Source organism: Trichoderma atroviride, chromosome 3 (assembly GCF_020647795.1).
Source record: "Trichoderma atroviride chromosome 3, complete sequence".
NCBI lineage: Eukaryota > Fungi > Ascomycota > Sordariomycetes > Hypocreales > Hypocreaceae > Trichoderma > Trichoderma atroviride.
The window spans coordinates 1,540,840-1,566,968 of NC_089402.1; the positions used below are offsets into that span (position 1 = coordinate 1,540,840).

Genomic DNA, 26,129 nt, shown 5'->3' on the forward strand with positions numbered 1-26,129 from the left:
AAGTTTTGTTCTCGAGCTGGATTTCCCAACATGTTGCAGAACTGTAGATGACTAAATACCACCGCACGTCTAATTAAAGTTAACTTGTGTTTCCAAATTATTATCAAGACAACTTATGAGACTTTCCCAATTGATTCATCGCTGTTTGTGATAATCATGGATTTTTTACTGTTCATCACAGGGTACTTTGAGCACGTACCTCGTACCGCTAGCAAACCACAGCCAGCCAATGACAAGCGCGCGCTGCCGCCACTATCCAGATCCCGTAACCGTAACCACAAGCTTCGCGATCCAGTGAACGGCATCTTCATCTCAGCCTGACCATGGCTAATTGAGCTCTAAATCAACACTCCAATCTCAAATTTCTTCATCTGAACAACTTCAACTGAGACAAATCTCATTCATCCACCCAAACAACAAACTGCAGTACCGCAAAGAAAAAAAAAAAAAAAACTCAACACGCCGAAACAATGCCCTCCCTCAAGCCGCCTCATCGCCGCCATCCTCACCAATCCTCCTCCATCTCCCTCCTCCTCCTCCCATTCCTTTCTCTCGTCTCACCAACCTACGCCAACACCGAAAAAGCAATCTTCACGGGCCCCGAACCCATCACGCTCTCCAATATCCCTTCAGCCCTAAAAGACCAGAACATTCCCGTCCTCGGCCCATCCACCCGCTGGTCTATACGCACCAACCTCACTCGCGTCTTTCCCCTCTCTCAGGAAGAAACAGAGCAAGAAGAGCAAGGATACCCATCATGGCTGCTGCTTGATAACCTCACGCCAGGTCAGCGCTATGAGCTTCGCGTTTGCTGGTCCGCACTTGTAAGTATCTGCTGCATTTTCTCCCTTGAAGAATTACCAAAAGCTCGTATCATATGCCATGTACACTATATATGACTCCTCTGTCTATCCTCGCCACAAAACTATTTATCGGGGAAAAAAAAAAAGTGTATCATATACTCACATCTCCAAGCAACCAACCGCCTTCACCCTAGACACCTACACCCTCTCCACCATCTTCTCAACGCCATCCCTCCTCCAGTCTCTCACTCAACACGCCACAACCTCGACCCAACAGCAAATCGTCGATGAAGAAACAGAAACCCATCAACAAAAATCATCAAACTACTCCCTAACTGCAGTAAATGGCTCATCCGTCCTTCTACTACGAGTCCTTGCCGCCGCAGACTACTTCTCCCACCACTCATCGCTCATGAAGGATCCTCCCCCGGTACTGGTCGACCTCATTCTGGACCCGTATCTCTACAACGTCTTGCCTCAGTCGTTGGTCCCGACAGTGGGCTATATTGTTGTCATTAGCATCGTTTCATGGTTCGTAGCGCGCTGGGTCTCTAATTCTTTGGTTTCTGTTGCTAGCTCTGGCGATGATGATCAGGTAAAGAAGCAAAATTAAGATGGAATTTCATATACAATAATGATGACAACAATAATAATCTAATAATACCTAGTAATAATAAAAACAATGATTAAGATTGTTTCCCTGTATAATAGTACAAAGACTTTAATCTCGTCTCTTATCAACCTCCGAATCCTCGGCAGCAAATTGTTACCCAATTCCGCTGTCACATATTACACGGTCGACATGCTCGCTTTAAACACATCACAACACAATCTCTCCTACATATCGTTGCCAGCGCGAGGGAAAAAAAAACATGAATATAAAAAACAAGCACCGGATATGCCTCCCTATCTACACAGATGCTATCGAAATTCTACTACTTAGTGTGCCCGTACCATGTGTTAATTTTCAAGTCCATCGCTTCTCCAGTCACACCACCACATGCGTACGGGAAAATTATAGATCCAACTTTCTGTTGGCCAACAAATGACGCTAGTCAAACACGGCAAGTATTCATTCTCGTTTGAAAACCATAGTCAATGGGTCGGCTCAAAGATGTATGCCTCATTGTGAGAACAAATGCCAGGCGCTTCTTAGTAACCGCTACCATATCCTCCGTGGCTCGGGTGGCTGCCATGAGGCACAGGAGGAGCGCCATGTTGATGAGAAGCACCCGATTGATGAGGAGCACCTGGCTGGTAAGGTTGCTGGCCATACGGCTGCTGACCACTCGGTGTACCATATGATGGGTTGTAACCACCGCTACCAGGAGTGGGTGGATACTGCTGCGGAGGTCCACCGGGCGGAGGAGGGTATTGCTGGTGTTGTCCGGGCGGAGGAGGATACTGCTGTTGCTGTCCCGGAGGAGGGGGGTATTGTTGGTGCTGCTGTCCCGGAGGAGGAGGGAATTGCGGCGAATGCTGGCCCTGTGGCTGGTATGGTGGATGGCCACCCGGCGTTGAAGCACCGTAATTCTGTTGATGTTGCCCTCCGGGAGGGGCTCCATAGCCTGGCTGGTGTTGTCCTGGTGGAGCTCCATAGTTGGGCTGTTGTCCACCATGCTGTCCGCCTGGTGAGGGAGCACCGTATCCCTGCTGGTGAGAAGGTGAGCCATAAGATGGCTGCTGCGGTGTATAGCCACCAGCTCCATGCTGTGTTGAGTGCTGGTCGTGCGATCCGCCGTATGGACTGGGAGGCTGATTATGCGAGTAGGATTGGCTACCGCCGTATGACTGCTGCCCATAAGTCTGGCCGCCAGGTGGTCCTCCAGGAGGAGGTGGAGGGTACGAGTTATTGTGGCCTGAAGGAGGGCTCTGATGAGAACCCGTGTGCGATGTCGAGGACGTTGTCGCGTGGCCAGACCCGTGAGTAGACCCTGGAGGATTGTAGGTCGGTGCTGAGCCAGAGTATGTGTTACCGCCCGATCCTGAATTCGAGTAGCCAAAGCTCGAGTTTTGCTGCATGTCGTAAATCATCTCTAGTCAGCATTTCTCTTCCACCATTGCCCCAAGCCCAGCATGTCGGGGAACGTAATGATTTGCTTACACCGTGACTTGGTTTGTCCCCACCAAATAAACCACCCACCACACCAGCCAGACCGCTTGAATGTTGCGATCCGCCGCCTGAGGAGCTGCCTTGACCTTGGTGGTAATTTTGCGACTGCGAAGGTTTGCCAGAGGACGAGAACAAGTTGGACGCCAGCTGTCCAACCAGTTTTCCGGCAATGGAATCTTTGCCACCACTGCCACCGGAGTGTCCTCCGCTGCTCCCATGGGAGCCACCGCCGAGAAACTGAGCAGCCAGGCCGCCCAGGGGATTTCCACCGCTGCCACCACCACTCGAACCTTTGCCGCCCGTAAGTGCGTTCAAGGCCATGGACTAAAACACAATTGAAAATAAAGCGTCAGCATGTATCATCTCAGATACCCTAGCTTTACGTGAAAGAGGGCGGCCAAAGACATCTGCTTACCCCAAGTCCACGCTCGCCAGCTGCCCCTTCAGGCAGGATGGGCTCCATGGTTCCATCCGAGTGCTTTATAGTCTGCGAGCCGTCCGGGTGCGTGATGACCTGAGGCGCGGGTGAGCCGTAAGGATGTTCCGCGCCAGGAATCGGAGTGCCTGTCTGGACAGGATCGGTGGGAACATCCCACTGGGAGACACCAGTGGCCAGTTGGACGTAGTAGTACTTTCTGCTAGAACCATCCCACTGCGCGATCCAGCCAGCGGGCAGGCTTGGAGGCGCAAAGGTAGGGCCCTCGGCGCCTGGAGTCGAAGTGCCCGGCATCTTTTGGTTTCGCTGAGCGAGCAAGGTGATTGTTTCTTTCCCCGCCTCGATTGTATTGCCAAGGTGTGGGTGGTTCGAGAAGCGGCCGTGCGGTCTGGAGAGCCGTTCGCGGGGGAGGGGAGACGATGGTTGTCGGGCTTGCAAGAAGCAAGGGCCCCCCCTTTGGAAAAGGGAAAATGAAGAACGAAGCAAAAACGATCCAAATAAAGAGGAGAGCAAAGAAGCGAAGAAAAAGGAGGAAGAGGAGAGAGAGAAAAGAGAGGGGCGGCGAGACTAGAAAAAGAGAGGAGAGGGAGGGAACGAAGATGGATGGCAAGTTTGCGATTGTCACCCAGAGACGCTGCTAAGTCAGCTGCAAAGCGTTAGCCGCAGGCCTTTGAAGACTTGCAAGCACAAAATCGACAGGTGGGGTCCGATGAGCGCCTATTTCTGACTGGGGCCGGCCACCTGTAGATTGTTCAACAAGGCCGGGGATGAACAGCTGGATAAGGATGGAGACTCTGCTTTGTTTCTTGGGGGGGTTTGAGCCCAATGAGTCACGCAAGGCGAGCGGTTATCCTGTCCATCCTGGTGTCGGCATTGCGCGTGTATTATGCGTAGCGCTCCATGTGCCCAATATTACATATTGCTAGGCAAGGTGCCCAGATACGGCAAATAAGCCACCGTCAGGTAGTCAGGGACATGGATGCTGATGACTAGAACTCTAGAGAGATTTAGGCTGCTCTTCACAATGCATACGCGGAAGAATATCTGAGCACGCAAGCTGTGAAAGCAATGATCAAAGCAGTAGTACTAAGATATCGAGACGCGGCCGTCCAAGGATGGATCTATTCTTCAGCCTGGTAGCGGGTACCACTGCTGCCCAATGGCCATACCCTGAGCCTCAAGTACATGCTACTCGGAACCTCTTCCGGCGCCAATTACCTGCTCTCAGCGGCTTCTGCCATTGTTCGATAATCTCATGAACAAGGCACCAGACCTGTAAGCATAGCCCCCCAAACCCTCCACCCACTGCGAATCGCCAACGCCGCTCCTTCAGCTGGGCTCGGGTGGCGCAGTGGCCCTGCTGCCCTCGAACGGGTATCTTTTTTCTCCTTGCCTTCCATTTTGTTCTGTTCTTGTTATCTTCTAGGCCTAGGTTCATGTTGTGTATTATTACCCGAGTTCTCGATGTAATACCAGGTTCATCTTGCCTCTCACGTGATGCTTCCGCTGGCGGCCTCACAGATTCATCAGCAAGTGTGGCTCGGACTCTCTTATACACAATCACGGCAAGTGCCTCTACAGAGAAAACAGCATCCAGTCAATATGGTTAAAATCACGGAGTTTTTATTTGAAATGTCAATATGTAGTGGGTATCTTGTTTCATTCAATACAGCGTCATGTGTTCCGCCCATCGTGTGCCCCAAGACCCATTTTCCCTTTGACCCCAAGCAAAGAAAAAAAAGGACAAAAAATAATGAGCAAAAATTGAAGTAGCGTTGCTCTTCCAATGGCTGCCAGCAACCACTATGAAAAGAACGAGAAATGAATGAATGAATGAACGAGTGACTGAGTGAGTGATTGAGTGAATGAATGAATGGGTGAGCAAACTAAAATTGTTCAGTAGCGAAAAAGTGTACAAGAATGAAAGAATAAAGTCGGTGTAGTCGTGAGATGGCGCTGTTGCTGGGTCCAGTGGCAGTTTCAATCTCATTTCTCAATCCATCCGAGAAGACGCACGCTTTCCACGACGGTGTTCATAGACGAAACGGCGTCTTGGGACAAAGCCTGGGCTGCTTCGCTTCTGGGCCGACACAAAGGTATCTGCCATCCCGGGCTGACATGGATTCCCCAGAGCCACGGGCATAGGGATGGACCACAGTCCGGCAGCACATCGCTGGTATTTCTGTCCGTCAGACTGGCAGTTATACTGACCCTCTCTGGAGCACCTTGATCCTGCGGTCGTCGAGGAGTTTGTGGGGGCTGTGCCGTTGGAAAACCTGAAGGGCATGGAAGGACTAGAAGGACTGGAATTGCTGCTGCTAGTAGTAGACTGAGGCTTACGCGGAGGCTGACGATGAGGCACAGTGTCTGCTGAAGAGGCTAGCACTGAAGTTGCAATCGAAGATTCTTGTTTGCTGGAGCTGGAGCTGGAGACGGAGCTGGAGACGGTGACGGTGATGGTGACGGGAGCTGTTGGTTCTGCCGAGGTCGTAGTGATGAAAACACCACCCGGAACATGGGAAGCAGAAGCAGAAATTGGAGCCGACGTTGAGGCAGACTGATCAACCTCTCTGTCACTGGTTACTTTATTAGCATGCCATCATCAACTGCAAAGGATAGAGGCGTGTACATTATCTGTTTGTGGCCATGAGCAACTGAGGCCAGTCCGAGGACGATGGCGGAAGCAGCATTGAAGAATCTCATGATGGCTGTTGGCGGTGATTGATTGGGAGTAACGGAGACTTGTAGCAGCGGGCACCTGGCAGCTGTCGACGGTCTGTTCTGTTTGCAAAGAAGTTTTTTTTGGCGCAGAGAGGCAGATATGAGTAAATGCGTGTATATGCGTGTACAGATTCAAGTCTAGCCTGAATCAAGGAGATGATCGAACTTGAGCGGTGAGGAGGGAAAGATGGAAGAAGAGGAAGAAGGGGCCGAATATATATAGATGAAGTATACTAGAAAAAGAGAAATGCGTGAGCAGAGTATTGAGTCACCCGTCACAATACAACAATAGGTATGGAGTCGAGAAGCGGGATTCGCCTTTGTGAGTTTGGATGTGAGAGAGAGCCGAATTTGAACAGCAATGCCAGAGGAAATAAGACCAGAGCTAAAGAGTAAGAAAAGAGGAGCCGATAAAAGGAAAATAGAAATTGAACAACCATGACGCTTTTAACCTGATAAAAGAGAATCTATGAGACAGCCTGCGAACAGCCATCGAGGAGGTAATCCACCTCTCTTTATACACCTTCGTAAATTACCTATCCACTTGGCCTAGTGTGCTATCGGCGTGCATCATTTTCAGATCATCTCCGTTTCAGATCCTGATCAGAAGCAGAAAAAGAAACAAGCCCCGTCGATTATACTGTTCAAAACACATCACCAGCAAACAGTCAAATCAACGCTCACCATTCGTTCTATTAGAGTTCCGCTCATCAGCAGTCATTACTTTTTTTCCTACGTCAAAGCGTATATCGAACATCTTGTGTACCTAGGTAGGCAATAGTGAGGACCACACACAGAAAAGAGAGAAACAAGAACGAAAATGGCCACGGAGTGAATCTGCAAGTAACCGCGCAGACAGGCGGCCAACAACCAGTCACGCCCTCCGGTCAAAAAATATGCTTCGGAAAGAGGATACCGGAAAAATAGCATGTCGTTGCATATTTTGTCCCATCCAAATGATTATTAACATTTATTACTATATCAAAAACTAATGCTATCAATGGATCATGCTGTGTTATATGAGCTATGTGAAATAGAAGAATGCACTGCAACTCCATTATCTTCAGGCAGCCAACTTTTACAAGAGAATCGCTTGATTAGCGCATGAATTCATGTGTGCCCGCGGATTGCTCCATGTTCCAAATATAGATCCAAGGTTCACCACGAGAGCACGACATCTCAACTCTACCTATCTGTGTAATACATACATGTACCTATCCTTCGCCCTACATACCTAGATAGCCACTACAAGTTATAACCAACAAGAAATTGACCTATTCGCATTATTTATAGACTATACGTGTACTACACCAGCCCTTTTATTTTTCCTTCTGCTTTCTTCGCTAATAAATTCTCCGCATCTCATTGTCTTATTTAAAATACTTGCATCAGCCATGTCACCCACAATTAGGACTCAAGGCAAACTTATAACATCAAGCTGCTAGTATGGACAAGGCTGGAAACAGCTCCAAAGCTCACTCATACGACTCTATTCCAGTCGTTGAAGCAGAATTCGAGTTGCAAAACCAGACTCCAGCTACCTATAAGCGCTATGCAGTGTATTCTCCTAGAGAGTGGCTTTTGGAATCCATCAGTTCAACTGTGGCTCTTGGGCTCGTAGTTGCACTTGTGACTATATTCTGGTCCATGGACAACCAGCCTCTCTGCCTGGAGAAGTCACATTTCTCTTAACACTAGTATTTCAATCCTGACAACTGCATACGCCATGGCCTTGATGCACGGAGTCAGCACGTTTATCGGACAGTCCAAATGGCTTCACTTCAGCAGTAAGCCTCGCAGGCTGGCTGATCTTGAGACATTTGATCAAGCCAGTCGCGGTGTTTGGGGCTCTGCTATGCTGCTTACCACCGTCAAGTGGAATCTGGCCACCATTGGCGCGGTGATTACCATCTTGCGACTTTCTTTCTCGCCATTCGCACAGCAGGTTGTTCTGATCGAGCAGCGAGATGTCATCTCTTTTGGCGCTGGTGCTGGTGCTGCCACCTTCGGATATGCACACAGTTATAGTCGGGAGGCAGTATTCAATCGCCTATTAACCTCCGTCCCTGGTAAGCATAATTGTTACAACTAGATACCTAGTACCTATCTACTCAGTTAAGTACTGGTAGTACCTACCCAAGTAGGTATACAACAAATATACATAATGTACCTGACATACTTCTATCCTAGAGAGCATCCCTCAAGATGCCGGTATGCAAAGCGCCGTCTTCAAGGGCCTCTACGGCGTCAACACCACAGAGCCTTTCAGCTGCCCCGGTGTATGTCGCTGGCCTGGATCATACATCTCCCTTGGCTTCAAGGCCGAGTGCAGGAATGTCACCCAACAAACATTGCAAACATCCAACTGCAACAACAACCAAGCCATGCTCCCTCACCAATGCAATATGACGACTCCAGGCGGAATCATGCTCGGCGCTCACATAGTGCCAAAAGATGCTGCAACGGCCTACTGTATGAACGCAATTTCGCTGATTGACAAAGGTACATTATTATCAGACACCTTTCCCGAAATCACGCGATTTGCAATTTATAGATCGACCCCGGACTCCAATTTTCAGATGCAAAGCATCAACGTTACAGAATGCTCTCTTTCCATCACCGCCTACGAATATACAGACGCCAAAGCCAATGGGAGTGATTTTTATTTTGCGAGCAGGCGAGAGGTCGATTTCGGCGTCAAGAACCCCTGGTTTTTCATGGACCAAAACGCAACTGCAAGGTTCCGCCGCTTGGCCACCAACGAGACAACAAGCGGCAACATCCACGTCCCTGCCCTTGAGATAGACTATCCAAATATTCAAACGCTGGAAATTTTCCTGACGTCCACCTCGATAATTAGCGAATATGTCGAGGGGAATTATGGAAATACAAACCTCGGCGTTGCCGCTGCTCTAACCGGTGACGTGGACCTCAACGCTCGATTCGACGGAATGGCAACAGCCATGACAAACTACATACGGTACGGCCCAAACACCCAGATAGCGTACGGACAAGTAATCTAGAGCGAGCCTTTTGTTTCCATCCGCTGGGGATACTTTGCCGTCCCGATTGCCATTGAGGCACTTGCAATCGTATTTGCCATCCTGAGCATTTTCAACAATCGCCGCAGTCGCAATGTGCCCTTGTGGAAGTCCTCGACGCTTGCTGTCCTGGCTTGTCAGCATAACGAGCAGCTTGAACTATTGCAAACAAAATGCAAGGGCATTGATGAAATTCAATTCGAGGCGGAGACACTCAAGGTACAGCTACAATAATACTGAGCCCAAAATGATATGACTAGGTACCTATACAAACGCCTAAAATGATATAATTACCTGTACAAACTTGCTAGATTAACTCTTTTACACAAAGTCAAGTGGACACCGTGTTATCATGATATTTCAAGCTGAGCGTTGTTTCCTGTATCTCCTTTTGTTGCAGCCAATCGACACAATTATCCTTGTCAAAGCTGATAAAAGACCATTAAGGCATATTTTCCAAATTTACTTTTTAAAGGCATTCACGGAGCCATGGATTGTTTGCTACAAAGGAGGAGGAGGAGGAGGAGGAGGAGGAAGCATTATGATTCGACGTATATTTCATATGTAGGCACCATCCAACGCTTCATACTAGTATGCAAATACAGGTCGATAGCGCACTGCTCTAATAGTGCCGGCCTTTTTTATACAACTTTCAATTTATCGATCAGCTCATGCCTGTAGCATATAACACTTATATCTAACTCTACCTTACAAAATATTCACCGGGTAAAGCTAGTAGCAGTACTCTCTTGCCACTAAGTGTATATCCACCCGCTTGAGCCTCTCTCCATTCTCGCTCTCTACACACTCGATAGGTCCATCGCCTACCATCTCTATGAGACGTCAAGAGTAGACAAATCGAATAGCTGCCCGCGCCTCGTCGCCCTCGTCGCCCCCTTTCAATCGCCTGAAAAGAGCATCATCTGTGTTTCAAATCATCATCGTTGGAAGTCGTTATCAAATCTCGCCGCTCTTACGGCTGTTTTCTCCCTCTCCTTCTGCGACGCTGCTGCTGCTGTTGCCCATCTTTACCACCCTTCCTCCTCGTCTCATCCTGCTAAGCTATATGACACCCGTGCAGCATCACAGCTTCGCCTAGCCTCTCTAAGCCGGACTAATTGCTGCTCCACGTGCCCAAGCCCAAAGCCCATCTTCTGCCTTCACAGATGCTATGCCATCCTATTCTTTGCTGTTGAAAATGTAATGGCTGTCTCATCAAATGCTCCAACTAGAGCTCTTTGGATTCGGCCTTTGCTATCAGCTTCTCCGCAAACCTCATACTGACGCTACCTGAGCTTTTATCACAGCCTCGTGGGCTCGATTTGCTACTTGGTACATCGGCACAGATCCAATTGGAGATCACTCCCCAACGGCCGTCTCATAACCCTGATTGGACATGAAGACCATCGTCCCAAATGTAGACGGAAACTGTAAACGCTCATGACAATGCCAATCACAGCTGTTCAATATGTTTCTTCAACTTCTTCCCTTTCCTTTTTTTTTTCTGTTTGTTCAAGAAATATTATATGTTGTGTTCCTTTGCAAGATTAAATACCGCAAAGTAATCCAGAGCTGTGATGGAAAGCCAGAAAATGTCGTGGTGAGCGAATAACAGCCAAAAACCCTCGAATAGAGAGGCAGCGCTCAGGATGACTATTCTCTTCCCATTTTTGCAGATCTAATGATGCGTCTTCTGATAATCTATTTTGCCTCATTGGATCCCTCAGATTCCTGGTTCTGGGGGGAAGTTGAAGCCGTACGATTGGCCTGCGGGCCGGGATGCGGGTGACTCTGCGGTACATTATGCTTGTTGCTGTTGTTGTTGTAATTGCCACCACCGTTACTGGGCGGTTGTGGGCTATAATGATGTGGCACGTTTGTCGCATAATGCTGAGGTCCAGGCCCGTTGTAAGGTCGTGTATTAGACACTACAAAATGTTAGCCCCAAAAATTCATCTCTAGTCAATTATAAAATGGCATTACTGACTTGGAACGCCGGTTTGCGCTGGCACGTATGCTGGCTGGCTATATTGAATACTAGGGCTCATTCCGTACATGTTGTGCCCCTGCTGAGATCCCTGGTGCACCATCATGGGCGCCGCCGGTCGTCCCGGGCTGGGATAACCATTTGCTGCTGGCACTGGCTGTGGTGGTCCCGAGGGTGGCATGAACTGCGGATGGTGTGCACCTGGGTACATCAAGTGAGGGCCGGCCATCATGCCCTGAGGTCCTGGGATAAACTGTGGCTGCATCATCATTGGCGTGCCCATCTGGCCCTGCTGCGGTGCGTAGTGAGGGTTGTTAGAAAAGCTCCTAAATTGACCCAGCTGAGGGTTGCCGGCACCAAGGAAGACCGGCTGTCCATATGGAACCTGTGCGCCTGGGTTGACTTGCGGGTACGCCACGGGCAGCTGTCCCATGCGGGGCGAAGCAAACGACTGAGCAGAGTTGGAGTGCATCATCCGATGGTCGTCATTGCCATACGGTTGGTGAGGCACGGGTCCATGTTGCGGTGTGTGCATCTGCATCGGAGGCATATGCGGGGACTGCCGTGGCATAATGTGTTGTGCACCATGCTGGAGATGGAACGGAAGTTGATGCTGATGAGGAGGCATTTGAGGCACAACATGAGCCGGGTTTGGAGTAGGCATGCCAGAAAACGGCTGTCGCTCAAATAACTGCTTGTATGTGAGGTGCATAGTTGAGTCCCTCTTTTCATCATCCTGTATCTGGCGCCAGGTAGGAATAGTGTCGTAGGCCGGGCGCAGGCCACCATTTTCGTCCCAGTTCCGGGCCTGTGGTCCCTGAGGCGCAGCAAAGGTCTTGATGTGAGATAAGATGAAACACTTGTTGACATCGATAGGCTTGGTCTTTCTTCGGATGAGCTGCTCCTGAGGATGCCCCGCTGCATTGGCGGGATCATGGACATGGTTGACAGCGACGCGGGGGCTGGATGTCGCGCTTGGGTGTCCGTTGGGGTTGAAAGACGCAGCGAATGGGCTTGGCCTGAATTCGTTACTGTTGGGATTGAGCTTCGCTCCGAGATGGCCGCTAAGACGCCGCGGGAATTCCATGTTGTTAGAGGGACCAGTGGGCGGAACACGGTTATCGGAAGCATGCTGATGGGGCATGGGAGGCTGCGAGAATTTTTGCTGCTCCACGTTGCGGATGCGTTGCGCCAGCGTGCCACCGTTTGAATGTGGCTGCGAAACATGCTGAGGACCAACACGACCATTCCTATATACTTGCTGGTGATACTGTTGCTGATTGAACTGCTGACGAGGGCCTGTATGGCGGCCAGGTCCGCCGTTAGGGGGGGTGGCTTGGGGCACGGGAGCTCCCCGAGGAGGCCTGGTCTCGGCCGCGACAGGTGCCGTAGATGTTGACGTCGGCTCGGCAGGCTTGGGCAGAGGCGTCTCCTTGGATGGAGTGACATCCTTTTTGAGGGCAGCGTCAGTCTTGGCCTTGGCCATCTCCTCGGCATTCTTAATAGCCTTGGCCTGAATCTCCTTCTGCTTGGCGGGATCCTTAGCGATGATGGACACCAAATCCTTGGGAACCGGTGTTGACAGCTTGAAAGAGTTTGCGAATTTCTTCAGCTCTGTCAACTTGACTTCCTTATCCGCCTTTGCCTTGCTGCTTCTAGCTTTTTCGGCATTGAGACGTTGCTGTGAAGCAAACGATTTGAACGAGTTCAAGACATCGCGCTCAACAGTCGATGTTGCGCTGGGAACATTCTGAGGTAGCTGAGTTACGGGACGAGCATTTGCAGTAGGGACCGCCCTGGCGGAAGCCGCCGACTTTTCTGCCGGCTTCTCATCTGGGATTTTGGTGTCTTTGGCCGGAGCAGAGGCAGGTGTTGGAACCGGAGTAGGGGTCTTGCTCTCCACGGGCTTTGAGTTGGATGGCTGAGTATCCACTGGCTTTTGGACCTCGGGCTTTGCTGAGGTCCCATTCTTGACAACATCAGAGGCCTTTCGCTGTTCAGAGGCCTGAGAAGGCTGCTTCTTCGAGGCAGTCTTGATCTGCGAAGATATGATGGCCGGGTCGAAAGGAGCGCCTGCAACTGTAGCTTGAGCAGTCGGAGCGCGTTTGGCCGGGGGCATGTACTTGCCCCCCTTGTCCAGATGGGAGAGCGGGGAATTCCTGGCGACGAACACCGCTGTATCTGTGTGATGGGTTAGCACAAAAGGTCACTTCACAAATATTCCAAAGTAAAACAGGTAAACGCTGCAAGTCACAACTCACTTGTCCTCCTCATTGTCGTCAGCACGGCCTTTGCCGCCAGAGTAGTCCATGACACGTTCTTCAGCCACGTGGGCTGTGAGAGCTGCGCTACGCTCAATCTCCCTAGCCTTCTTATCTGCGGCTGCCATTCTCTCCTTGTACTTTGGATGGCTGCGGTCGATTACAGTGGTATACATGTTTTCGTCATAGTCGGATTTGAGGCCAAAGCGCTTCTCGTTTTCGGCGAACTGGTCCCAGGCGCCAGAAGAAGAGGACTTTTCCAAACCACCATCGATAAACGTTTCGTCAGCATCAGGGACCCATGCCTGCAGAGTTCTCTGAGGTCCGGAGTGGCCGTTCGAAATTGCAGTGTCGGTTTTGAACCCGGCTCGATTGCCTACGAGTACTAGTTAGCAACCTCGAGGAAGAAAGGTTGTGTGGAGGGAGAGCGCGCCAAAGGAAAGGCCGATTGCTTACCGTTTGCCTTTCCATCCGCCTTGGCCGAATTGCCCTGTTGAGGGTCTTTTCTTTGAGATGCCGGCGGCATATTGCTGAACTTTCTTCGTTGTGTGCGTAGCTTCCCAGAACTTTATTATCAAAGCGCCACAGATTTCAACTGTCTGTCGTACGAGGAAAGGTCGATGTGAGCGAGCTCGCGCGTTTGTCGGCCTTCGTAGGGAAGCTGCGTGAGTAACTTGGGGCTGCTTCAATTAAGAGCTTAAAATCTGGAATAAACATGTGTCAGTACAAAATGCCTATGGTGGGCTGCAAGACGAATCGTGGATTTTGGCGCAAGAGACTGGCAAGATGGGAATGCAGGGGTAGCAGATAGAAGCAGCACAGTCAATGGGGTCAATGCAATAAAGCAGGAAGGACATCCCACCAGCCAAATCAGCCAGATTTTGCCGTTGGGTTCTCGGAACGAAGCGGTATCCAGGGGAAAGCATTTGAGGGTGTGATCGGGATAGACGAACCTCGTGGTGACGATGACGAGAGCTTGTGTCACTCAAGCAAACCGCCGAATCGAGAGAGAGTCGGCGTTCTTATAGCTGAGGGAAAAGAGAAGAGGAAAGAGAGAAAGAGAGGAGACTTGGGAGGTTGCTAGTGGCCAGCGCTCGCTCCTAAGACTGAACAAAAGAAGCATTAGCGAATCGTCTTTGGCGGCGCTCGCAGAGCAGAGACAGCGATTGTAGAAGGTCAAGAGGCCGAGGCGCAAAGAGGACTCCTGGGCCTGAAGCGGCAGATAGACCAAGAGGGGGGGTGAAAGGAAGACGCCGTGAGAGGGAACACGGAGAAGGAGCTGAAAACAAACAAAAGACGAGATGGTACGGACTAGATTCCGCAGATAAAGAAGTGGTGTGGTGTGCGAGAGAGTCACCGTAGGGGAAAAAAAAGGGTCGAAAGGCGGCGCTGCTCGGGTGTGGGGAAAAGCGCAAGAGAAAAAGAGAGGCCAAGGATGCTTACCTGGGGGGGGATCTTGAGAGTGGGAGAAAGAAAGAATCGCAGCTGAAAGGATGAACAAGAAGCAAAGGAACAAGAGGATCAGATCTCCGCCTGAACGTCCAGCTCGCCGCTGCTACGATTGCCTCGCAATGGGCAGAAGGGACGGGGAGAAGATGGAGTCGGAAAAAAGAGAGCGAGTGTGAGAGCAAAGTGAAAGGGAGGACGAGGCGATGGTTATTGGATTCAGCGAGTGGAGGCGAGGCTTCGCCTTGCCAAGTACCCCGTGCCTACATGGCGGGCGAGGAGGTACCAGGCCGGACAGCGATGGATAGCGGGATGGAGACGTGCCAGACTGCTGCGCTGCACCGCTGCACCGCTGTAGCCAGTGCTGAGAGCCACTGCGACCCCTGCCCGCTTCCTGCCCCGGAGGCTAGCGGGAAGTAGCGCCCACGTACCGGCACGTTTGCACAACTAAGGCTTTAGACTCCGGCGGGCAAGAAAACATGGCTTGAAGCATACGATACAGTGTTGAACAGCCTCTTCCAACTGTATCTGTTTTTCACCTCTCTATGTTGTCTCGTGGAGCCTCGAGGCCACGTCGATAGAACCAGAAGCAGAGGGCGGTATCTCCCAGTACCTCAGCAGTAGATATTACGCAGTTTATACCAGCACGTGTCTCTTGAGCTGGTGCGAAGCTCTGGCCAAGGGCACTCCTGGCTGAGAACATCCAGAGTCGCGTGTTTGTTCGTCCAATATCGAGCGGCTCCAAAAATCCGCACCTTCATGCTCAGATTCTGCGGGTTGCTGCTGCACTCCAGCGAGTTGCGTTGTTGTCACTTGCGCATTGGGCTCTGCAGCACGCCCTGCATACACCGCGTTGTACCGGTACGCGGCCGACGGATAGCGGACTGCGCCGTGTTGACCGGCGACTCTAGATCTGCGGGAGCGGCGCCGAGCCTCTGACGGCGCCATCGTGTACAGGTACCTACTACTTTCTGCTTCAATGGTTAAATGGTGCAAAGTCCGAACATGCATTCAACACGCTCGGTAATGCAGCACTACATGCGTTGAACATTGGAATTTCTACTGCGTCAAGCACAGTGCCAGCAGCGCATTGCAGCACAGCTCGGCGTGGCGCGGCCGTAGTTTTCGGCTTTTCTGTGGGTATATCAGAGGAACCTCACTTTATTTTACTTTTACTCTTTGTCTGAAACCTTACTGAGATGGAGACGCGTGAACATGTACAAAACGATCCAGAGCAGTGCATTGCTCATTGTCGTTGATACAGGTAGTTTGTACCTGCCTATCGTTAATACAGCCCCTATCATCTGCTCTTATAGCCTTCGGTGCTAGTAGCCACGGCCCGAGGAAACGATCGGACAGGCGAACTTTCTGGAACTCCAAGAGCGTCATACCGCGAAAATCATGCAGCTAGCCGGCGGTCTCTATTTCGGCACGACGGCTTTCAGAGTTGTTTGTGCGCGCATTGAGATTTCCTTTATCTCCCTCTTTCTACTCATCTAGTTCGACATTATTTGAAACGGGATGTAGATGGAGCTGTGGAAGATGTCGGCTCCGGCCATTGTGGCTATACGGGAGAGACAGCGCATACGCTATAAGATTACCTACATGATCCATTGGTCAATGTCACACTGCACCGAGAGCTGCAGAACTGCAAACAGCGGTGATCACGCGACGGGGGCGGGACAGATATGTTTCAACATTTCTGAATTACGCATCCTTCGCTGATTCAACCCAAATCCAGCAAATATAGACCATCCACAGCAAGATAGGTATCATGCAAGATTCTCTCCCTCCGTATTCCACCCAGCCTGAGCAAGCCTTCCAGGGCACTGCGCACTAGTCCAGCCTGGCGGATCCGTACCCACCATAGCTCGCCAGCCATGGCGCCTCAAAGCGTTTGCAATGGGAATCACTCAATCAGGTGAACAACAGTCAATTATTTCGCTCACACCTTTCTTTTCGCAAAAACTTTATTCTATTGTTAGCTTTGCTTTGACAACATCCGCATTGATATGAAAGAAGAAAGAAATTGCACAGCGCTCCCACCTGCCCGCACTTGAGCATCCTTGCCCTCTTTGATACTCTCGTTGTTAGAGGCTGATAGACGCAGGACTAACAAGGGGGTCCAAAGACAGATGCAAATGAAAGACCAACTCTTGTTTTTGCATTCTTTTTTGAAAAGCTATAAGCTCAAAGTATTCAATTTATAATTTACTCTGTCAAAGAAAATCGCACAGCACTCGTCTTTGAAGTATGCTGTTACTTGGTTAATCGTTCACTGGTCGCTTCGTAATTTTCTACACCTTGTGTATAACAATAGCAATACATCCCACTGCTCCAATTTCTTGGGCAAAATATAAAAATAGATTATCAGGTATGGAAAAAGCTTCGGGAAAATTAGCTAGGCACTAGTAGCCAATTTCTCCGCAACCAAGCATAGAAGTAATGCGTACCTAGATACTTCCGGAAAGGAAATGTCTGTTGGGTCGACCTAGATGTGGATTTTGATGTAGATGTGATGGGTCGCTGAATTTGTATATTTGTACACTGGTGATTACTAAGATATCCGGATATCAGAAAGTAAGAGGTATTCATTGCATGAACCCATATTTGGCCTTTTGTGAATGTGCTTCTGCTTGGACATGTTTCGTATCTCTTTGCTCACTGCTTGTAGTCCCCATACTGCAAGCCAATCATACGTCTCACGCAGTTTCATCATGCCATGCAGTAAATCAATTCAATTATTTTTATTCTCCTTTTTTTCCGGTATCAAGATATAGGGCGGGCGGCAACTTCAAGGTCAAGATGGACAGATGCGCTTCAATGAGCAAAAAAGGAGATTTAATACAAGCGGCCTTTTTCACGCAATACCATGACTTTAACCTCCCCACTTCTAGATGACTCTGACTGTTGTACAAGCTTTTTACGCCTTAATAACCCCCTTTCTATACCCGCAGACCCAGCTCCTCGGCATAAGGCAGCACAAACAAGTCGCCAACGGAAGAGACTGTGGCCTTTCCATCGAGAAGGGTCTTGGCAGTCTAGAGAGTGACACATTCATATTAGTATATTCCAACATGAGGAGACCTCAGGAATCATAAGAGCGACTTACAGTCTTCAGCTTATCGGCGGTAACAGCATCGAGAGACTTGGTCAGGGCAACAAGGTCCTGAACCTTGCCGTTGTTGACGAGGCCAGAGCCGGCCTGCAGAACGCTGGAGCCACGGGTCTGAGCCTTCTCCAGCAGGTTGAACTTGGCATTGGCAATGGCCTTGGCCACGTCCTCCTTGCTCACAGTGCCAGCAGCAATGTTCTTCAGGGCCTTGACAGTCTCCTCAGCGGCCTTGCGAACAGAGGCAGCGGCACCAGTCAGCTGGACAGTCAGGAGGCCAGCATCAGAGTAAGCCTGGTTAGTGGAAGCGATGGAGACGCCAGGGGTTCCAGCAGTAGCCTTGGAGAGAAGGCTGAAGCCAGGAGCCCACTTGATGGTGGGCTGGGCGCCGAGCAGGGTAGCCAGAACCTCAATCTCGGGCTTGGAGCCAGTGCTGTCTGAGCCGGGGAAAGCAATCACGATCGAGTTGCCCGAGGCGTGGCTGGTTCGCTGCTCACCACCAAAGTACTTGGTAGCCTCAGTCTTGAGAGTTTGTCCGCTGCGAGCGGCAGCAGGAACGCCCTTGAAGAACTGGTCGACCCACTTGGACAGGGACTGCGCGCCAGCGCCATCGGCGACAACGGCAATGTTGGGCTTAGAGTAGACGACATCGGCGAAGCTGGAAACGTACTCCTCGTTGACGTACTTGTTGAAGGGGGCGGAAGGAGAGGGATTCAAGGCGGCACCGAGACCAGAGTGGAAGGCAACGGCGTGAGCGTTGTCCAGAGCAATGCCGGCAACATCGGCGTTGACGGCAGCCTTCTTGTAGGGCAGGATTCGTTCAATCTCCTCGTGGAATTCGTGGGCTGGGAGCAATTAGATTTTTTTTTTAGTCTCTTTCAAGTTTTCGCGATTCGGCCATCTCTTACTGGTGTACTTGGTCTGGGACACAACCTCAGCCAGGAGCTCAGCGAAGTAGGGTAAATCGTCGCGCAAGAAGCTGGCCTCGATGACGAGGGCCTCACGGGTGTGAGAGGCAGTCAATTGGCCTCCGAGAAGCTCGGCCTCGCGGGCAATGCGAAGGGCAGATCGTCGCTGGGTGGTCTGGAAGCCATACAAATTAGCTCAAGCTGCGCCAACAGACGGAACCGCCCGTACCTTGAAAGCATACTGCTCCAGACCAAAGGTCAGACCGGGGAGAGGCTGGTAACGAGTTCCGGCCTTGGCAACAACGGCCAGCGTCGTGGTCGGTCCCTGAGTGTCTTTGGAAGCAACCTTGAGTCCGTTGATATCGGCAGTCTCGTACGATCCGGTGGGGGCTGCAGCGGCGGCAGCAAAGCCTCGGCGAGGCACAACGCCTGACCGGCGGGCGGCCTGCTGCGCACTTCTCGAGAGAGCCGATCTCGAAATCATTGTCGAGGGTGTTGGCGTAGTCAATTGGCAGTCCTTGAGGCGTCGTGATGGAGCAGTGGTTCGCCGAAAAAGAAGTGCCTCGTCGTGCAGCTATCCGTCTAATTTTCGGCAGCCGGGAGTTTTGGCTCGATCACGTGATGCGCCGCGGATATCCTCGCCGCATCCTCTCCGAAAGCTACCTCTTGACATCGGTTTGTAATCAGTGTTTGACAACTTTTCTTTTTCTCTTTGTTTTCATCTGGAAAAGAGAAAACGAAATCATGGCATCAATAAACATGCACAGAATAACGTCGCGATTTGCCGCGACCGCAGTTTCAAGGCCCTTACAGGGATGCCAAGTCAGAGCAGCGCCTAGATGGTCCTCTCTGCGGCATCTCAGCACCAGCGTACGCCTGCCGGCCATTGCCACCGGATCACGGCCTCAAGCAAGAAAATCACAGCGCTTCGTGCCAGGCGTCTCCGGTCCTGGTAACAGCGTTCGAACAATCTTTATCCAGACTGAAAACACACCCAACCCGGATGCTCTCAAGTTTTTGCCAAACCACCGCATCGTCCCCGAGAGTATGAGCACTCCGTTTATAGAGTACCTGAACCCACGATCTACGATTTCTCCGCCGCACCCTTCGCCCTTGGCCGCTAAACTTATGAATATCGACGGCATTACTTCTGTCTTTTACGGAGCCGACTTCATCACCGTAACCAAGGCCGGAGATGCCAATTGGGCTCATGTTCGACCCGAAATCTTTGCCCTGATAACCGAGGCTGTCACTTCTGGCGAGACAATCGTCAACGTCGTGGAACGCAAGGGTGATGAGCATGGCGAGGCAGCTGTGGAAGAAGACAGCCTGGCTTATAACGAAAACGACAGTGAAGTAGTAGGCATGATTAAAGAGCTGCTGGAAACCAGAATCCGACCGGCTATTCAAGAGGATGGTGGCGATATCGAATTCCGCGGCTTCGAGGATGGTCAAGTGATGCTGAAGTTGCGCGGAGCTTGCCGTACATGCGATTCAAGTACGGTAACACTCAAGAATGGTATCGAGGGCATGCTGATGCACTACGTGAGTCTCGTCAACCGCAACTCTTTGTATGCCACCACTAACTGTTTGTCGCATAGATTGAGGAAGTACAGGGGGTGACGCAAATCCTCGACGAGGAGGAGGAGGTTTCTCTACAGGAGTTTGCCAAGTTTGAAGAGAAGTTGAAGCAGCAGCAGGGGAAGGCAGCCGAGGCGGCATAAAGACTGATTATGGCTCTGGATGGTCTGTACGTTAGGAAAGCATAGCATGTATAGGTAAGAATAAAGGTTAAAAAAAGTTGGATACCCGTCACAAATAAAACTCAATTATCTATAGTAAGAATTGCAGCCCGTAGTTTGTGACGCATTACATTATGTCCAACACATGCTTAATAGATCATAAATACCCAATGGTGAGCCAGGCTACGGGAGCAAAAATCGGTATGACGCAGATCGCCAGCGACTGGAGTTTTCGAGTACCTGCAGGCATTTGGCTCCAAAACGTCAAAAGCCTAGGTGGTTCTTTAGGCTAAGGTGCCCCACCTTCCCTTTTAGCTCGCCCATGCTCCAGCAAAAAAATTGGCGAATTCGAATCTCGCCGTTTGTAAACTCAACTTCTCTTCTCTTTGCCGTCACTTTTTGCGCCTTCCACCACAGCTGCATCTTCTTCCACCGTCCTTCCTGTCGCTATCCGTGGACAGGGAAACCGGCTCTGTTGCGGCACAAGTCAATGACTCCGAGGTAGCACCTGTGGCAGCTCTAGAGATAGTGAGAGGATCTCTAGGAGCAAGCAATGTTCGTCGTTAGTCACACTCGCCCTCTGCGCTGGAACGAGCAAACGGAGAGAAGGGGGGAGAAAAAAAAAGAGAAGCTAATTTTGGCGACATTTCCAGACTAAACATGCGGCGGAGCTTTGCGCTCTCCTAGTCAATGATCTCTACGGCGAACTTCCTTCGGTATGTCAAATTAATATCCTTTGAAGCGTCTTTGCATGGAGCGCGTTCCTCGAGGAAATGGTAGCTGGAGGCCAGCGAATGTTAGCGACTGACCCTTTCTTGGCGCTGTTGTAGCGAATTCTTGCCGCGCTCTTCGCCAAAGGCCGATCAAACATTACACAGCTCGGGCTATATACGCAGCTGGGCCCTCGACAAATTCGCAATGGTCTAGGCGTCCTCAACCAGCAGAATCTGCTATATCACCACACAGATACCACTACCAAACGCACCACCTACGAAGCCAATCCCGGAGCATGCTACAACCTCGTTCGATCTGGCAAGATCTTGGAGATGATCGACAGCCAATACGGCACTGCAGAGCGCGACCTAGTCCAGACCCTGCTGCTGCTGGGCTATGCGAGAATCGCCGAGCTGACTCACGCATACCAGTCCCGCGCACCGGCGTCCAACGGCCATGCGAATGGCCATGGTGCGAATGGACCCAGCTCCGGCTTGATTGGGTCCGAAGCTGAGCTTCACAATGTCCTGAGTCACTTGATTCGCTGCGAAATTATCGAGACGGTCAGGCCACAGTCCTTTCGCAACCCCAACGATGTTTACCACGAGATTGAGGCGGACGTCACCAAGACAGCTCCGGGCGAGAAGGCAACAAAAACCAAGATCGACCAGCAAAGGCAGATAATGGAGCAATATCGATCATTCAGAGACCAGCCGACAGCTTTGAAGAGGCAGCTTGACCAATTTGGGGGCCCGGTCACAAAGAGAAGAAAGCTCGAGGGTGGATCAGGGGAAGATGACAGAGCGATGGATTATGATATTCCACCTCTTAATGTGAGCATGCTTTCTCTCGTTCTCGCATTTCAGTACACGCAGGCTAACGAAAAAAAATTAAGCCAAATGTGGTTGTCAGAGTCAACTACGAAAAATGTCTGGTTGAATTACGCAGCCACCGCCTGGCTAGTTTCGCCAAGGATATTCTGGGAGAGGTTACTGGCGAAGTGTATCGCACACTGCTTGGACTTCTCACTTCCGAAGTATCTAGATGCCGGGCGGATCCTTTCCTCGGAGAAGAGGCGATTACTCACCAAGCTGCTGCAACTACAATGGACGTGTATGAGCACCTAGATGAGGCAGTCAACGTTGCGGCGGGAATTGGAAAAGCCCCGAAAGACAAGATTGACTACCAAAGCGCAGAAAAGATTCTGACAGCGCCCGCGGGAAGCGATACGTTCGCTGGCGACTCGGATGATGACGCAGCAGGCGGCGCTTTTGACAGCGACGATGATTCCGATGACATGAGCCGCAATGGAGCTTTTTCGCGAAAATCTCGATCAGTATCCAAGACGAATGGTGGTAAACCAAAGGTGACGTTTGAAGACGCAGCAACATCTACGGACAACCGCCTAGACCAGATGCGCCAGCATCTCTTGCTATTGTCGGAAAGCAAACATCGCTTCGTGCGCCACTGTGGAACACAGGGTCGGGGGCAATGGACGGTTGATTTCGATCAGGTTATGGGGCGTCTTCGAGACACTGAGCTGGATGCCTCCATCGAACAATCCTTTGGGCGGCATGGACTCCGTCTTACTCGTATCCTCCGTGAAAAGGGTAAACTGGACGAAAAGATGTTGCCATCTGCATCTCTGATGAAGAAAACGGACGTGCAAGCGAAGATGCTTGCCATGCAGATGGCTGGTTTGGTCGACGTACAGGAAGTTCCCAAGGACAACACACGAGTAGCCAACCGGACCCTGTTCTTCTGGTTCTTTGACAGAGATCGAAGCCAGGCACAGATACTGGACGACCTATATAAAGCCATGGTCCGCTGCTTGCAGACGCTGCAGGTAGAGAGACACAGGGAGCGCAACATTTTATCTTTCGTTGAGAGAAAGGACGTTATGGGAAAGGAAGAAGAGGTGATGACGGCAGAGCATTATAACAAGTATAACAAGCATTTGGAAGAGCAGAACAAGCTTCTTGGACAGATGATGAGGTTGGATGAGGTTGTGTCGATATTCCGAGACTATTAGAAGCACTTTGGCGGTATAAAACAAAATGTAATTGTACCTAGGTATCTATGGCACACTAAATTGTCATAAGAAGAGGACTAAGTTGTCTCTGGTGTTTGTCTGATATTGAGATTGGCTACAGGATGAGATGTTTAACGTTTTTCTTCTTCTCTCTGGGGAGGAGTTTCGGCCTTGATATCATCGCAAAATGTTGTATTTGCATCAGATGCTGGGAAGTTGCTGGCGAACTCGCCATATAAAGCCGCGGCATAAACTCGAGATGTTACACCTTGAGAGACCTCGGTCTTATAACTAGCCCGAGCGCTCGAATGAGGATCTATCCACCAGCCATCAAAGACCGAAATAATAAGTATTCACAGCTCGGACAGTTTTAACAGCTTATCTGATTTCATTCCCTCCAATTCTCTATCCCCTTTAACAGCTAAGAAATTCTTTCGACAGTGAGGTGCAAATTCGAAAATTTCCAGGGTAGTACCTACAGCTACTATCGGCTACCACGATTGCACAGTATTAAAAAAAAGGCCCCGACAGACCACACAGGGATCATTTACCCCGCCGCTTCAAAGCATTTCAAGCCCCTCCAAGCCCGCTGAAGGCTCTCGCGTGCCCGCCGAAAATCGGTGGTACTGCAGCGAAAAGTTGCTCGGAACGGACAAGGTTCCTTATCAGCAGATGACAAGCACGGAAGCGTCATAAGATATCGACGAAAAAAAAAAAAAAAAGTTTCCCGCAGCAACGCCTAGACTTTCTTCCTCCCATCTCTTTTCGCGGTTGTACGGGAAGGTCTTGATTTCTTTCTTTTCTTTTTATATAATCCCAGTATTATAGATTTTGATTTTCTTTTCCTTTTCTCCCGCAAATTATTCACAAAATGTCACCAGCGGCAGCGGCAGTTGTGGGACGAGAGAAGGAGTCAAACTTGGCTCGTCTGCTCGGTTCAGGTACGCAATTTTTTCTGCGTCCTTTCCAGGGGATTGATTTGCATGAGCCGATGCGAAACTGCGGCATAATGCTAATTGAGGCTGTTTAGGTACCGCTGGTATCTCCGAGCTGGCGCTTTTCCACCCTGTACGTCGCCTGGATCAGAAGTCGCAAAAGCCATCGAATGTCCAATGACTGACTTTTTTTTTTTGCGCCTTTATTAGGTGGATACTATCGCGAAGCGATTGATGAGCAACCACGGCAAAGTAAGGACACATTCGTCACGAGATCCTTCAATTGAGGGGTTAATCGACAGGACGAGAAAAAAAAGTGTATGAAGCTGACCATGCTTGCAGGTCGCTAACGCAAGCCAATTGAACCAAGTCATCTTCAAGGACAAGGCCTCCGCACCCTTCGCACGAAAGTTTGTCTCGCTATTCCCCGGTCTGGGCTACGCCGCCGGCTACAAGGTGCTCCAGAGAATATACAAGTATGGCGGACAGCCCATTGCGCGCGATTTCCTGGGCAAGCACTACGGAAAGGACTTTGAGGCCGCTTTCGGCAAGAAGACGGGCAAGGCTATCATGCACTCTACTGCTGGCAGGTGAGTTGATTGATGAGAAGACGAATACCTCTACTCTGGAAAGCTGAAGCCGAGGTTAACTTGCGATAGTCTGATTGGAATCGGTGAAATCGTCCTGCTGCCCCTCGATGTCCTCAAGATCAAGCGCCAGACCAACCCCGAGGCTTTCCGTGGCCGTGGTGTCCTCAAGATTGTTGCCGACGAGGGCTTTGGCCTGTACCGAGGTTGGGGATGGACTGCTGCTCGAAACGCACCCGGCTCTTTCGCTGTAAGCGCGCCTCTCTTAGCCCAATGGCATTGATACTCCATTGTATTGCAAAAAAAGCAACGCATGGCGTAGAGATTCTCAATGATTTACTAACGAATGCATTCTCACCCTATTAGCTCTTCGGAGGTTCTGCCTTCGCCAAGGAGTACCTCTTCCAGCTTGAGGACTACAACAAGGCCAGCTGGTTCCAGAACTTTGTTGCTTCCATCGCCGGTGCTTCTGCCTCTCTCCTCGTCTCGGCTCCCCTCGATGTTATCAAGACCCGAATCCAGAACCGCAACTTCGAAAACCCCGAGAGTGGCTTTAGAATCCTGAGCAACATGGCTAAGAACGAGGGCTTCTCCAGTTTCTTCAAGGGACTTGTTCCTAAGGTAAGATGATTATCTAATATGGCTGATGTAATGCATTCGCTTGACTTCGCTTCTGCCATCGCTTACCAGGATACCATTGTCTCCTGATGGCTCTAGTAGGGGTAGAAGCAGCAAGCGATCATTCTCTCCACCCTCTTCTTATGACATGCGCGCACTCTCGAGAATCTGAAACTGATACGATTGCTTTACAGCTACTCATGACCGGACCTAAGCTGGTCTTTTCTTTCTGGCTCGCCCAGACTCTGATTCCCGCTTTCGACACCATGTTCAGCAAATAGAGTTCCAATTACGCAAACCAAAAACCAAAATTATGTACCATGTATAAGCGATAAACGCACCGAAAAAAGACGCAAGTAAAAAGTGGAAGGGAAGAGACTATACAAAACGGGAGAAGGATAGATCTGCAGCGTGTTTCTTAGGATATATAGGGTGCCGCTGGGCTTGGGGTATCCTCGGCCGGAATGGAGGGCATGTATAGAACGACTCTGCTCTGTGTAGAATTATATAATCAAGCGATATAACAAGGAACCGGAAGACAAATCTTCAGTGATTGGACAAACATATGTACAATGTACGCTCTGGGATAAGACACGTCAAAAGAAGCTTCACCAAGCTTCACGCGAATGATATCTCTCTTAAACCTCTTAGGCGCCCCGGACGCGACAAGTGT

At 50.4% G+C, this 26,129-nt stretch overlaps 10 protein-coding genes across 10 annotated transcripts; 5 read left to right on the plus strand and 5 right to left on the minus strand.

The window, feature by feature from the left end:
- Window positions 1-470: 470 nt before the first annotated feature.
- Window positions 471-1,416, plus strand: TrAtP1_005730 (uncharacterized protein; the record flags this gene model as incomplete). The annotated part of the gene is made up of 2 exons (XM_014089488.2): window positions 471-824; window positions 976-1,416. The coding sequence occupies 2 exons, from the start codon at window positions 471-473 to the stop codon at window positions 1,414-1,416; spliced, it is 795 nt and encodes a 264-aa protein (XP_013944963.1).
- Window positions 1,417-1,955: 539 nt separating this feature from the next.
- Window positions 1,956-3,646, minus strand: TrAtP1_005731 (uncharacterized protein; the record flags this gene model as incomplete). Its single annotated transcript, XM_066112834.1, has 3 exons — window positions 1,956-2,819; window positions 2,908-3,240; window positions 3,332-3,646. The coding sequence occupies 3 exons, from the start codon at window positions 3,644-3,646 to the stop codon at window positions 1,956-1,958; spliced, it is 1,512 nt and encodes a 503-aa protein (XP_065968920.1).
- Window positions 3,647-5,345: 1,699 nt separating this feature from the next.
- On the minus strand, window positions 5,346-6,055 carry TrAtP1_005732 (uncharacterized protein; the record flags this gene model as incomplete). Its single annotated transcript, XM_066112835.1, has 2 exons — window positions 5,346-5,928; window positions 5,982-6,055. The coding sequence occupies 2 exons, from the start codon at window positions 6,053-6,055 to the stop codon at window positions 5,346-5,348; spliced, it is 657 nt and encodes a 218-aa protein (XP_065968921.1).
- A 1,744-nt stretch (window positions 6,056-7,799) lies between these two features.
- TrAtP1_005733 (uncharacterized protein) lies at window positions 7,800-9,696 on the plus strand (the record flags this gene model as incomplete). Its single annotated transcript, XM_066112836.1, has 2 exons — window positions 7,800-8,142; window positions 8,264-9,696. 2 exons carry the CDS (start codon window positions 7,800-7,802, stop codon window positions 9,094-9,096), a joined length of 1,176 nt encoding a protein of 391 aa, XP_065968922.1. The 3' UTR covers window positions 9,097-9,696.
- A 6-nt stretch (window positions 9,697-9,702) lies between these two features.
- Window positions 9,703-14,801, minus strand: TrAtP1_005734 (uncharacterized protein). Its single transcript, XM_014089098.2, has 5 exons — window positions 14,316-14,801; window positions 13,819-14,066; window positions 13,363-13,738; window positions 11,102-13,282; window positions 9,703-11,042 (listed from the first exon to the last, which is right to left on the minus strand). Exons 3-5 carry the CDS (start codon window positions 13,373-13,375, stop codon window positions 10,816-10,818), a joined length of 2,421 nt encoding a protein of 806 aa, XP_013944573.2. The 5' UTR covers window positions 13,376-13,738; window positions 13,819-14,066; window positions 14,316-14,801; the 3' UTR covers window positions 9,703-10,815.
- Window positions 13,954-15,756, minus strand: TrAtP1_005735 (uncharacterized protein; the record flags this gene model as incomplete). The annotated part of the gene is made up of 2 exons (XM_066112837.1): window positions 13,954-14,066; window positions 15,564-15,756. 2 exons carry the CDS (start codon window positions 15,754-15,756, stop codon window positions 13,954-13,956), a joined length of 306 nt encoding a protein of 101 aa, XP_065968923.1.
- A 1,785-nt stretch (window positions 15,757-17,541) lies between these two features.
- Window positions 17,542-19,370, minus strand: TrAtP1_005736 (uncharacterized protein). Its single transcript, XM_014089097.2, has 4 exons — window positions 19,058-19,370; window positions 18,829-19,003; window positions 17,921-18,765; window positions 17,542-17,849 (listed from the first exon to the last, which is right to left on the minus strand). Exons 1-4 carry the CDS (start codon window positions 19,310-19,312, stop codon window positions 17,754-17,756), a joined length of 1,371 nt encoding a protein of 456 aa, XP_013944572.1. The 5' UTR covers window positions 19,313-19,370; the 3' UTR covers window positions 17,542-17,753.
- Window positions 19,371-19,509: 139 nt separating this feature from the next.
- Window positions 19,510-20,667, plus strand: TrAtP1_005737 (uncharacterized protein). The gene is made up of 2 exons (XM_014089096.2): window positions 19,510-20,373; window positions 20,430-20,667. The coding sequence occupies exons 1-2, from the start codon at window positions 19,573-19,575 to the stop codon at window positions 20,550-20,552; spliced, it is 924 nt and encodes a 307-aa protein (XP_013944571.1). The 5' UTR covers window positions 19,510-19,572; the 3' UTR covers window positions 20,553-20,667.
- Window positions 20,668-20,939: 272 nt separating this feature from the next.
- Window positions 20,940-23,751, plus strand: TrAtP1_005738 (uncharacterized protein). The gene is made up of 4 exons (XM_066112838.1): window positions 20,940-21,132; window positions 21,224-21,286; window positions 21,401-22,117; window positions 22,180-23,751. Exons 1-4 carry the CDS (start codon window positions 21,124-21,126, stop codon window positions 23,314-23,316), a joined length of 1,926 nt encoding a protein of 641 aa, XP_065968924.1. The 5' UTR covers window positions 20,940-21,123; the 3' UTR covers window positions 23,317-23,751.
- Window positions 23,752-23,870: 119 nt separating this feature from the next.
- Window positions 23,871-26,100, plus strand: TrAtP1_005739 (uncharacterized protein). The gene is made up of 7 exons (XM_014089094.2): window positions 23,871-24,257; window positions 24,347-24,384; window positions 24,462-24,503; window positions 24,594-24,841; window positions 24,911-25,088; window positions 25,205-25,459; window positions 25,651-26,100. Exons 1-7 carry the CDS (start codon window positions 24,188-24,190, stop codon window positions 25,735-25,737), a joined length of 918 nt encoding a protein of 305 aa, XP_013944569.1. The 5' UTR covers window positions 23,871-24,187; the 3' UTR covers window positions 25,738-26,100.
- The last annotated feature ends 29 nt before the right edge of the window (window positions 26,101-26,129 follow it).

What these genes read in the sequence shown, in the direction of transcription:
- TrAtP1_005736 (XM_014089097.2), bottom strand. Translation starts at nt 19,312, where the DNA reads ATGATTTCGAGATCGGCTCTCTCGAGAAGTGCGCAGCAGGCCGCCCGC. An exon ending in GTCCCAGACCAAGTACACCA is followed by an intron (nt 18,766 to 18,828) that starts GTAAGAGATGGC and finishes AATTGCTCCCAG; the next exon opens with CCCACGAATTCCACGAGGAG. An exon ending in CCGCCGATAAGCTGAAGACT is followed by an intron (nt 17,850 to 17,920) that starts GTAAGTCGCTCT and finishes GTCACTCTCTAG; the next exon opens with ACTGCCAAGACCCTTCTCGA.
- TrAtP1_005738 (XM_066112838.1), top strand. An exon ending in TCTACGGCGAACTTCCTTCG is followed by an intron (nt 21,287 to 21,400) that starts GTATGTCAAATT and finishes GCGCTGTTGTAG; the next exon opens with CGAATTCTTGCCGCGCTCTT. An exon ending in ATGATATTCCACCTCTTAAT is followed by an intron (nt 22,118 to 22,179) that starts GTGAGCATGCTT and finishes AAAAAAATTAAG; the next exon opens with CCAAATGTGGTTGTCAGAGT.
- TrAtP1_005739 (XM_014089094.2), top strand. Translation starts at nt 24,188, where the DNA reads ATGTCACCAGCGGCAGCGGCAGTTGTGGGACGAGAGAAGGAGTCAAAC. An exon ending in TGATGAGCAACCACGGCAAA is followed by an intron (nt 24,504 to 24,593) that starts GTAAGGACACAT and finishes CCATGCTTGCAG; the next exon opens with GTCGCTAACGCAAGCCAATT. An exon ending in ATGCACTCTACTGCTGGCAG is followed by an intron (nt 24,842 to 24,910) that starts GTGAGTTGATTG and finishes AACTTGCGATAG; the next exon opens with TCTGATTGGAATCGGTGAAA.
- TrAtP1_005737 (XM_014089096.2), top strand. Translation starts at nt 19,573, where the DNA reads ATGGCATCAATAAACATGCACAGAATAACGTCGCGATTTGCCGCGACC. An exon ending in AGGGCATGCTGATGCACTAC is followed by an intron (nt 20,374 to 20,429) that starts GTGAGTCTCGTC and finishes TTTGTCGCATAG; the next exon opens with ATTGAGGAAGTACAGGGGGT.
- TrAtP1_005734 (XM_014089098.2), bottom strand. An exon ending in AGCGCAAACCGGCGTTCCAA is followed by an intron (nt 11,043 to 11,101) that starts GTCAGTAATGCC and finishes AACATTTTGTAG; the next exon opens with TGTCTAATACACGACCTTAC.